General features: G+C 42.5%; 1 protein-coding gene across 3 annotated transcripts in view; it reads left to right on the forward strand.

Annotated features, from left to right (window-relative positions):
• Positions 1 to 399: 399 nt before the first annotated feature.
• Positions 400 to 14,148, forward strand: part of LOC135391537 (mitochondrial glycine transporter-like) — a 42,603-nt gene continuing 28,854 nt past the window's right edge. The window contains exons 1-7 of one of the 3 annotated variants that reach the window (XM_064621830.1): positions 400 to 857; positions 2,194 to 2,518; positions 2,587 to 2,699; positions 3,364 to 3,451; positions 3,959 to 4,029; positions 5,761 to 5,866; positions 8,278 to 8,347. In XM_064621830.1, the coding sequence (XP_064477900.1) occupies positions 2,516 to 2,518; positions 2,587 to 2,699; positions 3,364 to 3,451; positions 3,959 to 4,029; positions 5,761 to 5,866; positions 8,278 to 8,347 (451 nt within the window). In that variant the 5' untranslated portion in view covers positions 400 to 857; positions 2,194 to 2,515. The remainder of the gene's footprint in view (positions 858 to 2,193; positions 2,519 to 2,586; positions 2,700 to 3,363; positions 3,452 to 3,958; positions 4,030 to 5,760; positions 5,867 to 8,277; positions 8,348 to 14,148) is intronic. The other 2 variants (XM_064621829.1, XM_064621828.1) reach the window with 2 other exon arrangements.

Raw genomic sequence — 14,148 nt, forward strand, 5'->3', positions numbered from 1 at the left:
TGGTCCGGTGCTCCGAAAAGCATGATATTCGGCTATTTTTTCCGATGGGGTAGCTCGTGAATATCACTGTGAATTATCATGAATTTGAGTGAATTCGGCACGCCCTTCATATTGGTGGGGTAAAAAAGTGACCTTTACTTGGCAAATTTCCGAGTTCAGTTCGCAAATATTTACATAATTAAACTTGGAGTACATGACATTCACATTAGGAGGTGGCAAAAACCTAATAAGAACAAATGCTGTTGAACGCATGATTCTAGGTGGCGTAGTTTTTTTATTATAATTCAATGACACGTTTTCTGGGACACCCGTAGAGATGGTTATCCCCATTCAATTCCATTGACGTGTTCGTGACGTACAAATGACGTAGCGGAACAGCCGATTTCTCTCACTTCTCCTTCTCTGTTGTCCTTCGCGCACTGCGTTCTTGGACCACTCTTGCGACATGTTTACTTGAAGAAAGGAACCAGGAACCTCTCTCTTTTATCAGACATGTTTACTCTTGCACGGGCCTTCATTGCCTTCATTTCATCCGTCAAGTGACATGTTTACTACTTGTGGCGTTACATGGTGCGACATTTCCAAGACTAGCATCGCGAAAGTTGTGCCGTGCGGCAGTGTGTAGTGCCATGTGATTCCAGAGCTGGGAAAACAGAAGTGACATTGTCCTGTGTCAGATAGTATGTATACGCAGAACGAATGAAGAAAAGGAGAGATAAGGATCCATTGGTGATAGGGGATTATCTGCATCTCTGGTGTTTGACGGTCGCCGCTCTTTCATGAGTCTTCCTGATTGCAGCGGGAGCGGCAGACGTACGAGCCAGCATTTAACAGCCATGGGGGACGTCATAGCAGCCGTATGTAATTTGATCTCCTGTATCTCCTGTTACCCATGAGCCTGTCGAACAATGAGGTGAAATGTTCCATGCACTGTGATTGTATTGATTTTGCGACGCCGGTCGTGCAGCTGTCACATGTCCTGCGAGCGTACTTGGCGTTTCGTTTTCACTTCATACATGTGTACGTGTCTTTCGGCAATTTCCATCATTCACGTCATTGTGGCATGCTCCAGATAGGTTTTGACGACGATGATGTTAAGGGGACACAAATGTTTGCATTTACACCTAGGGGTGTGTGCAAACGCGTGTTGTGTTGATCCTTTTTCAGATTTTTTGATGTAAAAGAAAATAGTTGCCTGAGAGTTTAAAAATCTGTAAGAAAACCAGGCATATTCCGTTTCGAAAAAGTACCGATGACACTATTGCGTGGAACAGATGGACCGCAGACACCACCTCAAATCATCAAAAGCTTCTGCATGTGCATACAATATGATACAGACCGGGGACAGCACAAACCTCTCCCTCAAAGTACAGAAAATAATTTCTAGCCGAAACTATCCTGTAGAGAACAGCATATATTGATACCTTTGAAATTTATTGCATTGAGAAACGATATTTTGCTGCTATAGCTGTATATAGCTACTGAACTTGGATGGTTTTCTTCGCAGTTCAATGAGAAACAAGAAATCTTCATTTTCATTTTGATTCCTGGAAGTGCATACATATACCTTCTGAGGAGTGTCTAGAACTCTGGGTCCTACGAATAAGCCTACACGTTCTCCTAAATTCCAGGTAGTGGGTCGACAAATAGTACCAAATTATTGTAGCCCCCAAAACGTGCATGCATCTTCATATGTCCTTCAAAGTAAAATCTGGCCCAACATTTCCTCGAGGCTTTTTTAGTGCGCAATATTTCATCTATTGATGGTAATGTATTTGGTTGATCAAAGCTTTGCAGTTGAGTAGGTTGTACAAAATATCTTTCTCCCCAAAAGAGAGCCTTAAAGTTAGAAGCTGCCGACATTGATGACAGCAATGTTTTATCTCTGTTGAAGGTATTGGCAGCTTCTTCACTATAATCCTTTCTGATGTGCAAATAATTAGTATCTCTAAGATCAGTGTAGATATAGGCATGTGTGCTCATTGTTATCTTCTTTCCGTTTTGCCACAGAAAGAATACCTTTGTCTCTGATAATCAATCTTCACTTTTTGCTTTCTCATAATATACGAGATGCAGCTTGGGTGTGAGCATACTGATATCCAATGAGTGCACTGTGAGAAGTGGCACTCGCATTGAGTACCTGCTGACAGGAACGATCTCATACTACATTGCCCCACTGTAACTGCAATATAGCTTCAGGTGGCGAGATGTGGTGGTGAAGGAAAACCGTTCCCGTATTTCATGGATGAACTAAAAGAACATGAATCATGTTCCTGCCAAGAAGATTTTTGACTGCAAGTTGAGGAGAACCCAGCACATCCGCATATCAGGAGCGGCATGAACAATTCTGGAGAGATGGGATCAGCTGCATAAACTTTGTTTCCCCAAGCTACTGAAGCCTTCATGGGCATTGCTTGGAGCCAGGAGTTGCTGGTTGATTGTGTGCGTGCTACGGTTTTGTTGCTACGCCACTCTTCCACCTCATTGGTCATGATGTATTCCAGATCTTGACTGAATGGTACATCTTTACTCACTTGAGAGCCACAGCTGCAGTCCTCTAAACGTCGCATCAATTCTGCATTTCAGTCTCCTCTGCTCAAGTCTTTCTTGGCTGGCTCGCTAAGTGGTACGTGTTCAACGTTGCTGTTTCAACCATTGGACCTTCTCAAGACGAGGCTTCAGCAGCCTCTGGATCATGGGTAGGTTAGTGATCAGTTTGTGTGAGGATAGGTTAGGTTATGACTGCTGACTCACCTCGTAATGTGTTGCTATACCATTTTGTGCTTTTATTTGCTCCACAATGCAGTGGGAATGAGCAGAGGCAGAGCAGCAGAAAAAATGTGCCCCTGCAAAAATATTATGCATTGTTGTACCATACACACAGCGCACATGCAGGACATGAGGCCATAAATGTTATGCTCCAATAATTGAGAAATTACTTTAGCATGAAAATTTGTTATGCTAGTCTTTGATGTGTGATGGAATCAACATGGAATAACTTGTGTGGGGAGCAGACAACATTCATTGATACAAACAATAAAAATGTAATGCTAATGATAAAAAAAGGCCCATGTACCAGTTCTGGTAATCATCATGGATGCCATAAGGAAACCTGTACAAAGTTTCCATACTCTCGTGAAATTGAGTCGAATAACCTAAAACTTTCCCATTCATCATTGAGCTTTGTACGCGAGCAAAAAGGTTGCAAAAGCAACAGGTCGTCTTCGAATAGTATCTACCAGTCGTTTCACTCCACGTTCATCACTGACAGTAACTTCGAAAATCTGATGCGGATTGGTGGCATTGTTCCTGTGCAGTTTGATGTAACACATGTTAAGAGCAGACGACTCTTCTGCTTTCCAGGAACACAAGGAAGTTTGGTATGGTAGCCCACTTCTTCCACGTTATAAAGACAGAACATGTCCTCGGCCTGTGGAAAGGAACTGTACCGGTAATCTTGGAAACTGTTCATTGATTCTACGTTCCTGCTAGTGTACCAATCTTCATGTATGCTTTATAATTAGGGCTTTGTGTTTCAGGGCTAAACCTGGTAAAACCTGTTTTTACACCCTATTTTCTTCATCAAAAGCCCCTAAAAACTCTGCACAGTTCCAATTCAGCCATCGATACAAGCATTCGAGAACATTAGGCACTGCATATTCAGCACGGCTGTTCCACATCTTGTGTTCATCTAAAATGTAACGAGTGTTCTATTTTTTATTTGTCTCCCAAAAATGTGCTTTTCCCATCCAATATCGCCCGATTCGACCTGTTGTTACGGATCCTGAAATAACACCAGATTTTTACCTAAAATTTTTAAAACAACATAAAACCCGAAAACACAACGCTCCATTTATAATAAGCATGGAATAAGCAATTGGCTGCGAAGGGCCTAGTGCTGTTGCTGTACAGCTAGTAACGCGGCATTGATTCTTCGTATGCATTTAATGTGTTTCAGTCCATTGCACGTTGCGTACCTGGTGTTGGCCTCTACTTCTGCACCATGCATTTTCTGAAAACAAATTTACAGTGAGTCACTTTTTACTTCATTTGCAGCAGGTTTGCATCAATTAAACTGATATTTTGTACTTTCAGTTAGCTTTAACAAATTTCAATAATTTGGTTGACTTGCTTTTCATCAATGCATTTCGTCTGTGTCTCTCAGTTATCCTACATCATTGTGAAGTACCAGCTTGCCTGCACCCTATCTCTGCTCTCATTTCACAATTATTTGAATAGTGTTTTCATAGAATTCATGCCTTTTCTTTTCCCGTAAGATGCTCCCACCTAGAGAAAACTGCTTCAGTAGCCACTGGTGGCCAAATATAGACACTCATGAAATGCCAGGTGGAGGGAATATAGGCTGTTTAGACATTTGTGCATGCAAACTACTTCGTGAATGTCGAAGAAAGCAGTATGTCCAACAGCCTGTGTAATGTTGCCAACACTGCAATGACTTCAAATTGGGGCCCTTGGTGACCATGCTGGCAACACTTTCACTTGTATGCAGTCTTTGATTCTTTGTTTGTATTGTGAAATACATAATTGGAAGTGCAGTGAGTAAAAGTGATGCTTTGCTAGCCACTGATTGTGAGGGAAGATAAGATGCACGTGTGTGATGAGTGACCAGCTGATGGAGCTTGGAGCAATAAACATTTCTAGTGCAGGCCACACACTAGCAGCAAGTGTCAAGATGAATTGTATTTGAAGTGACAGCTTTATGGGGCTCACCACCATTGACAGCCATCTAGGCGCAGTTGCAACTTTTATTTATGTACTTAATTACGTTAAGGAACCCCATTGGGGCTTTTTGGGAGCGAGAAGTATTTGTTACAACGGGGCACCCAAAATGAGTGTGAGCGCCCAAAGATCTAGATTGGAAGATGGCCCTAAAAGCTATCTCATTTAAATGCGTTTGGCAGAATGTTAGAATGAATTCAAGTTACTCGACAAAAGAGACTCGTTACAAGTTAAGTTACTGTGTAAAAAACATAAAAGTTACTGATGAAGTTACCTTGAAAAAGTAACCAGCTACTTTCAAGTTACTTACTATGTCATATCCATATAGTTCATGACATAATTGAGTCGGCGCACAGGCACCAACATGCAGACAAGTAACCCGCTTGTCTTGATTCAGGTTCTGGTGCTGTATTCCTTGTTATCTTCTTGTTGTTTGGTGGTTATTGATGTTTGCAGTGCTCGTTTTAGTTGCTGTAGGCTTTGCAATGTATGTTCCCACCCCTGCTTTGGCTGCTAACAAGCAGCTGGCAGTATTGAAAAAAAAAAAAAAAAATTAGTCCAGATGTTGACACAATGGGCAGTGCAACCGACAAATACCATGCCTCCAGCATGTCAGCACGAGACAGTATTAGTTTGGCAAATTCAGAAACTAAGCTTCGTCACCAAAGAGAGAAAGGGCATGGCAAACTGCATATGAGTGAGCATGCCTGATCAAGGTCAGAATTACCAATCTTCAATATGATGAAGGAAGCTGTTTCTTTATGTGCTTCCTTAAGTTGTTGTTGGATGATTTTGTTGTCCTAATAAACTTTGTCGCCGGAACACCAAGAAGGCATTGAAATTCTAATTGTGATGAGCTTGCATCATGTGTGAACTAGAATTTACACACACACACAAAAAACAACAAAAAAACACACAAGTTCCTCAAGAAGTTACTGGAACTCAGAAGAGAAGATACTTAATTTCACTGATGAGCTACCCGTAACACCCAGTCTAACATTTGCAGCTTTTGCTTTTCAGTTTGGACAGTCCTTCATCGAGTGAAGCTCTCTTTCTGGGCATCAGTTCGCGTTCCATAGCGGGCATTGCTCTTTTGCCAGTAACAGTCATCAAGACGCGCTTTGAAGTGAGTCTTTTCTAATCTACACATTTTGTAAAATGACTGTATTTGCCAAACAAGACTAGGCAGACTCTGCAGAGTGCGGCTCTCATCTCTTGCTTGCTTTAGATAAGATAGCGGACCATGAGTTCACTGCAAAGCCATTGCCAAGGTTTTGTCAGCTTGGATCTGCCAGTGTTTACTGGAAGCAGCACTTTCGAGGCCACTCTTTGAATTTCCTGTGTTTTTGTGGCAGGGAAGTGTATGGTATTGCTCTTGATTTTTAATTGCTTGATTTTTAAAATTAATAATTTTAGGTTGCTCCTAATTTTCCCATTACTTGTGTCGTGCCCCATGATTAATACAAAGGATGTGACTTTGTTATTAGAATAACATATGTGCCATTGCCGTGGGCATTCAGGGTCTTTTTTACGTTGGTCATACCGTAACATTTATATATTTCGTTTTTTGTTATCTTGTCTCGTAATTTATTTACCTATTTATTTACGATATCCTCAGGGCTTGTTAGCATTAGAGAGAGGGGCAGTAATAACAAGTACATATATAAATCCTAAATAGTATAATTCCTAAGAAACTCACAGAGGCTTGGAGTATGAAATATTTTCCATTGTGTTTCCCAATGTTTGCATGCTCTTGTATGGAGGAACTTTCATCATTATTGTTCAACTGTTAGACATACACGAGTGCAGGTGTAGCCAGCATCGAAAGGAGTGGGAATCACAGACACTGGTCACCGACACACAATTTACCAGCAGCATTTTACTTTATTGCAGCTGCATAAAAGGAGAGGCAATACTGTTCCTCTGCATGATACCTAGTTATGGGGGTGCTATGTCTAGCATGTTTTTCTTCTATCGAGTTATGCAGGAAATGTATATTGCACAGTGGCTAACCAGTTTCCTGACGACATTACATGCTTCGTGCATTGGCCTAACAGGGAAAAATGACGTACATTGAGTGGCAATTTTGAGCACACCAAGAAATGAAAGGAGTTTTGTTACAACACAGGTTTTGTTTGCTCGATGATGAAGTTTAGTTTGTTGTATGCTCGATACAAAACAACAACGAGAAGAAATTAAACATCAATTTATAATAGATAATAATAAATAAATAAATAAATATAGATAAAAATAGATAACAATACACAAATACATGTTTCATCTCTTCTTGTTCTTGTTATATCGAATCTAGGTTGTGCCTTTCTTCGTGCATCAGCTGGCCACGAAACTACATTTTGTGTAAAAAATAATCTTCCTGCAAATTACAGCGTGCTATCGTTTTGTCACCACTCAGTGCTCCATATCACGTAGCAACAAAAGTTTTACTGTGGAGCATTCGTTATCCCTTTGCCGTTACTAATATGCTGTCATGAAATTAAAAGTGCTAAAACCCAACAAAGAGACGAAGGCGCACACAAATAGCGCTTTACTAATATGCCTTTAGCCACCACCATTGAGAGCTGCACCCAAAGAAATTGGGCTTGAAGCATCACTTGCACAGTTAGGTTTGGCTTATTTTTAAGAGGTGTGCAAATATTAAAATTGTTGACCACAAATCAAATAAGGTATCTGCAGAATTACCCTTCGAATATGGAACCAGATCTAGAATATTATACATCACATCACAGGATAAATGATTATCATGATATGAAGTTGCAGCAAGTAATTTCTGGAAGCTAGCGTGATCACAGCTGTGTGCTGCATAGAAAAATGCTCCAGGACATGAACACGGAAAATGGAAATAAGAAGTATGTGCTAATGTATTGACTTAACACAAGGCATTGTTACGTCTTGGCATCTTTGGTAGCGTGACACCAACGAATGAAATGGGGAACCGACTCAGGGAGCAAAGTATAACGAAAGTGATTATTTCATTATGTACAAAAGATATACAAGTGGTCAGTGCTGCCGCCGTCCAGCAGCATGGATAGTAGGGGAAGACGAAGATGCTCCGATGGCCTCCGCTTTTGTAGACTGCATTGGGGCCACGTCCTTGTCGGATTCCACGTACGAGTCCTATTTTGGTGGCCGGAGTCCGTGGGAAAGGCGTTGCTCACGACGGAGAGAACAAATCCCTCAGAAGGGACAATAGGGGAAGTTGAGTGCTTGCTTCCCGCAATGTGTGTCTGGTTTGGTCGTCCAGCCTTGGCGCTCGAAATTATCCTCTGCTTCCAATTTGTCTACGTGGTCATCTGTTTTGCATGCGATCGTAACAGCATATATCATCACATCTTGAATGGCATCGTACTTTGCAGCACAAAATTTTCCCTAATCAATCCCAAAAAAGATTGAGCTCTCTACGATTTTGAGAGCCACTAGTCTTCTGCATAACCTCCGATTAATTACAAACAGCTGTATTCATGAAATTGTGACGAGTCGAACCTTTAGCTTTTATGAGTAAACATTGCACTTTTTCAGAGCCAAGTGTACAACTACCAAACCATGAGCCAGGCTACGAGAGATATCTACCGGAAAGATGGCATTCGTGGTGAGTTTGGTTCATGAAGTGTTGTGATTTTCACATCTTTGTACAGTGAAACGCAAGTTATTGTAGAGGGAGACACTATCCCTAGCATCTTCTGTGCATGTTGGAGTTTGCTGGATCGCCTTTCAAGAGTAGAAAATGCACTTGGGCTTTGGTGCCAAACGAAAAATGAGTGCTATACATACAGTTGTACATAGGAACAGAACGCCTTCCTCGTTGCATCGCAGACTTTAGACAAGCACCTAGTTTGACATCTTCCAGTATGTTTGCTCTACGAGAGAGGCAGAGACCAATAAGAATACAATTGTCTGAAACCTCGGAAACCCTCATTTGAGGCTGCGGACAAACTTTTATCCAATGCTTAGCAAGCATAAAAGGAATCCCACTGTGATATTGCATGGTGCAGTTTACAAGTCTTGCAACACTGAACAACGTGTTCCTTTTATTTGCGAGCAACACACTGCTTTTATGTTACAGACACATCCTAGGGAGACGCGATTTGCAGCCGATATCAGTTTCGGAGCCTTGCATTTCACTGGTCAGGAGCAACTGCTTAGAGTGCTGTAACAGTTTGCCCCTAGTAGCATATTGGATACTCAGTAATGTGAACCACAAACCCAGCTTTACATTAGTAGGGTGATAAACATGTAGAAAACTGATACTCCAAATAATGCACTCTGTTACGAGCAGTGACTGATGGGGATGTCACACGCTTCTGAGGACCATTAGAAATGATTGAAGCATTTGCTCCTCTGATGCATTTGACCTTGCAGGGTGCTCGTATTGTCGATACGTCTACAATACACCTCTGTATTGTAGAGGTGTGTGAATATTGAAATTTTCGAATACGGATATCTGTAAAATTCCCCTTCGAATATCGAATCGAATTTCGAATATATACTAGCGTGGTCACAGTTGTGTGCTGCTGATCCTTAGAAAAATGTCCCATGACATGCACTTGAAATGGGTTATAAAAGAATCTCATATTTTTTCAATTGAAGGACCCCCTTTTTCTTTTCTAAATGAGGCTATCAAAAGTGGGGACAGGTCCTTACATTTGATTACGGAGAATCTGGAAACATTATTTGAAGCCAGTGAAAATTATAAACGAAGAAAAATGCAGTCGCCGCCGCTATATAGGTATCGCTGTGGCTAACTCGGAGTCCGGGTTCCTCGCAAAGTTTATCGCCTTCAGAGCTGTCCAAAACATTGCCCACTGCTAGGGTTCTGGGTTTTCGGAGTTATCCAAAAAACGTACGCCGTTAAAATATGAAGCAAAAACTCCGCTTTTGTGGGTTCCAGTTATCGAGAACTGAGCAATAAAAGCCATGCCCTGATGACTGGTTCGATCATTTTCTATCGTAGATTACCTTAGTAATCTATGGATTATCTCGCATCGCGGGTTACCAACCCCTGTGACAAGAAATGATGGCTCTGCTAGACCAAGCTGTCTTTTGCGAAGCATCCGTGCAATGTGGTCAACTCGATCCTTGCCTACAGGCAATTTGACAGTGGAGTCACTGAATAGAGGGCATCTTATTTAGTGACACTATTTGACATGAGGACATTTTGAGGCCATTTCAGCCATTTCTCAGGTCTTCTTGGGAAAATGTCCAGTGCCTAGGGTTTTTCTTTTAATGCGTTAGCATTATAGTCCTCGCTACGCAAATATGGCCTGTCTGTGCGCACGGTGCGGTGCGTGGAGAGGGAAGGCGGCGCGCCTGGAGAGTGCGACGCAGCCATGGTGCGGCGTTGCCACGGCGTCGGCATTCCGCAGTGCAGCGGTGGTGGTCGACAGGCTCAGACATGTCTGCGTTGGCGCGCCATGGGTTATGAAACATGCGTGATGGAGTGTCAGCGAAAGAAGGCTGCGAAACAGCGCCACCAAGCTGAATCGGAGGAAGCCCAAAAGGCTCGTTGGGCTGCGAATGCTGTCTTGTGTTAGCCTTGTGCAGGGTTGTGCAGCGTTGTGATAGGGAGTTCCCAAATCGTTTTCAAGATTTAATGCTACCGCATTTCCGTCAGATCCACCGATGGATCAACCATGAATTTCCTGTGAATTGTGCTTTCCCCTCAAAGGAGATAAGGAGACACAAATGGCATACAGGTTGTCTTCATGAAAGCGCATCTTGATGTTTCAACAATGACAGGATGACCGGATGCAAGCGAAAGCTTCCTAATGGTTATGTACAGGAACACGAGGATTCACCATGTGATTGTGGTATAGATGTCGTCGTCTGCAAGTTCCGGAACATAACAGTGGGCGTTTTGTGGAGTCCAGGGCTCGGAACCGTTATTTTTTGGGGTTCGGTTCAAGTTCTGGTTCAAGGTTATTGGTTCGGTTCAGGTGCGGGTTCAGCGCAACAAAATAACTGTTTGAACCGATATTCATCGATTTACGTGTGCTGTGCTAATCAGTATACCACATGTGAGAGGTAATACAGTGAACTTTCGTTAAGTCAAACACTGCTTAAGTAGAAATTTAGGCTTAAGGCGAACACCCCACGATATCCCATGTACCTGCAGTATATCCGTAATGTAAAAAGTACCTTCTTAAGTCGAAATCGCATAACTCGAAATATCGGCTATCCCGAACGTTTATTTCATCCCAAGGAACATCTTTCATACTCATAACTCGAAATTTCTGCAAAACCCGCCAAAAACACGAATACAGCCACCATATTAACTGAAGGGGACAAGTGGATCGGCTCGTTGCTGACGCAATCCTATCCAAAGCCGGTGTCAAACCAGGTCACGCGACGGCCGCCCAGCCGCGCCGAGGGAGACGCGAGACGCGGAAAGTTGGAGATCAGGAACGCGCGTTTTCTGTGCGTGCTGGTGTTGTTTTGGGCAGCATGTCACTTTCTACGTTAAAGCAACGGAAGCTGAAGACCCTCACACTTGCAAAGAAGTGTGAGGTCATACAAGCCGTTGAAGCAGGTGAGAAATCAAAAGGACAGATTGCTTCGGAGTTTGGGATACCGAAGAGCACGCTATCGACAATTCTGTCGAAAAAGTCGAAGATATATTATTATACTATAAGGCAATTGATTAATCAATCTTACTGGCCAGTGCAACAGTTTTGAGAGCAGTTTGCAACAAAACTTAAGGCAGGTTTGATAAGTCAAAACTCCCCTTAAGTCAAACTAAGATAGTGGATAGTGGGTGTTTGAGTTATCGAGAGTTCACTGTATCAGGTTCTGGCGATGGCTTGTTCCTCCTTCCTTCCTCTCGCTCTCTTGCCTCTACACTTCATAGGTATAAAGAACCATGCACTTCACAGCAGACCATCCTTTACTTAGGGCCCTCAGTTTTCGGGTTTTATTTTTTGTGAAAATCGGGGGGTAAATATCGGGTTGAAAATCAGGACCTGCCAAACAGGGTAAAATCGGGTGATATACTGAGAAGTGATGTATTTTCGGGTGAAAAAAAAATTATGTGTTGAAATTAATTAATTAATAATTGGGGGTTTACATCGCAAGACAACTGAGATCATGAGCGACACCACAGCGGTCGGTCTGTGGGGTGTTGACATTAAATGAAAGAATATTTATTAAGAAACTGGTTGATAATTCACTGTATAACCACTAAGGCTTGCACTGACCCCTGTTTATAGAAAGAATAAGTTGCATGTTCAGTAAAGCATCATCCATCGATGGGCATTGAGAGCATGCTCGCGCTCGCGTTGGTATGCCTCGTATATCGTTGGCTGTTGCTACATCCTCTTTACTACTCCGCGTACTTTGCTGATACAAGATACTCCCTACAAGATTTGAAAGTTGGCTTCACCTAACACTTCCGTGTATTGCGGGCAAACCCACTTCAAGGAACGCCGAGCTTTGCTTAACTCTTTGTTTCTTCGCTGTTTAGCATGATTTTTCCTGATTCCTTTGCTATTTTTGGTAACAGCACAAGAAAGGGTCTCGTCGACGTCCACGGAAAGCACTAACAGTACAAAAATCCAACACTGAAGTTTTCAACTTACTTATTGACACAAGCTTTCATGTAGCAGGCTACATTTCTTCGGGTGTGGAAAACACAGGGCATTTTTGGTACGAAACCAGGGCATTACTTTGGTTGGCGTTGCCAATGTGCAAGGCGGCTTCACCTCATTATTGAAATAGATTTTGAGGGACAAGGGAAGCTGTCATGACCCCATTAATCTAACGTATCACTGAACTAACCAAGTTGATGATGTCTTAGGTTAGTTTAGTGAGAGTTTCTGTATTTTGCTTAGTGAAGTTAGGTTAGATTAATAGGGCCATGGCCGCTTCGATAATGAAGTTGGGAGTACGAGGCAAGCTGCTAAGCTGCACTAATCTAACCTAATATATCAATAAACGAAGTGTATGATGTCATAGGTTAAAGATGGCTTTCCCGTAACACAAATAAATGAATCGAAAAATTCCGCTAAATCTACAAACGTACAGCATTCGTTGAAGTGGGCTTGACCGCAATACACGAAAGTGTTAGGTGAAGCCAACTTTCAAATGGTGACGCCTACCAAAGGAACATTTTTCACGCTAGAAATCGGACCTGCATGCAAGCGTCCACAAATACAAACCCGACGTGTTTTGTTTACTTCACCAGTAAGACGCGGCGCTGTCGGGAGCGGTCGCGCGATTGCCGTAGTTCGCGCGTGTGCAGCTCAAGTCCTTGGTTTGCACTTTCGCAAGCCCGGTTTACGGGTTTTATCGGGTTAAACCCGAACTATTTTGGTGTAAATCCGGGGGTAAAAACGGGCTTTATCGGGTTTTACCCGAAAACTGAGGGCCCTACCTTTACTGTACCGAAAAATGCTGGGAAATGGCATACAGCATACCATTGAAGTGCATTGCAAAAGGCTGTCGCCAGTTTGTAAAGAAAAGAGGAGAAAGCGGTCACGTGGTAGATAGGACCATCCCTAAGTCCCACGCGCAGGCCGACACGCTGCTCCCCGTTGAAAACAGGCCAACACTCCTGTGTTCCCTTCCTCCATGCTCTGGACCACATGCCAACCTCTTTCCCGTGGTCACTAGAGGCCTGCAGTGCATGTGGATGTGACTGTGAACTATTAAAATTTACGTCACCTTCACACTGCGACGCTGAATTAAGCGTAATATCGAAGCAAAACTACTTACCATGAGCATCTTTATCGACTTGACAAAAACTTTTGATTTAATAGATCATCAGATCCTGCTTAAAACACTTGAGAGGTACGGTATACGTGGCTTAGCTTTGAACTTATTGACCAGTTATTTGGAAAACCGGAAACAATACGTAACACTCAGCAACTCTAATTCTTGCATTAGAGCACTGACAACAGGCATTCCTCAAGGCTCTATTTTGGGACCTTTCCTATTTCTTATCTATGTTAATGATCTCCATGATTACCTACATGAAGACTGTTTCCTTTACGCAGACGACACTAACATTTTTATTGACGCATCTAACACTATGAGCTTGTTTGCAAAGGCAAATAACGTTTTACGTCGGTTCTCCATCTGGCTTTCTGCCAACAAACTGGTTCCAAATATTGACAATATTGACTTCATACGTAATATTTCGCCCCAGACGAAAATATTTGGACCTAGACCAGGAAAAGCTACACTTCGCAGGCCACCCTCTCAGCAGAGTGTCTTCAGTCAAATTTCTCGGCGTTATTTTACATGAAAACCTAGCATGGGATGATCATGTTAAGTTTGTCCGACTCAAAATCACCTCCGCTTTGTTCGCACTTTCTAAGTTAAGACAATTTCTTTCTATCCAGGCGCTTCTAATGGTTTACCATGCTTTAGTCCACTCCAATATTTCGTATGCTCTGG

This window comes from Ornithodoros turicata, chromosome 4 (assembly GCF_037126465.1).
Source record: "Ornithodoros turicata isolate Travis chromosome 4, ASM3712646v1, whole genome shotgun sequence".
Lineage (NCBI taxonomy): Eukaryota > Metazoa > Arthropoda > Arachnida > Ixodida > Argasidae > Ornithodoros > Ornithodoros turicata.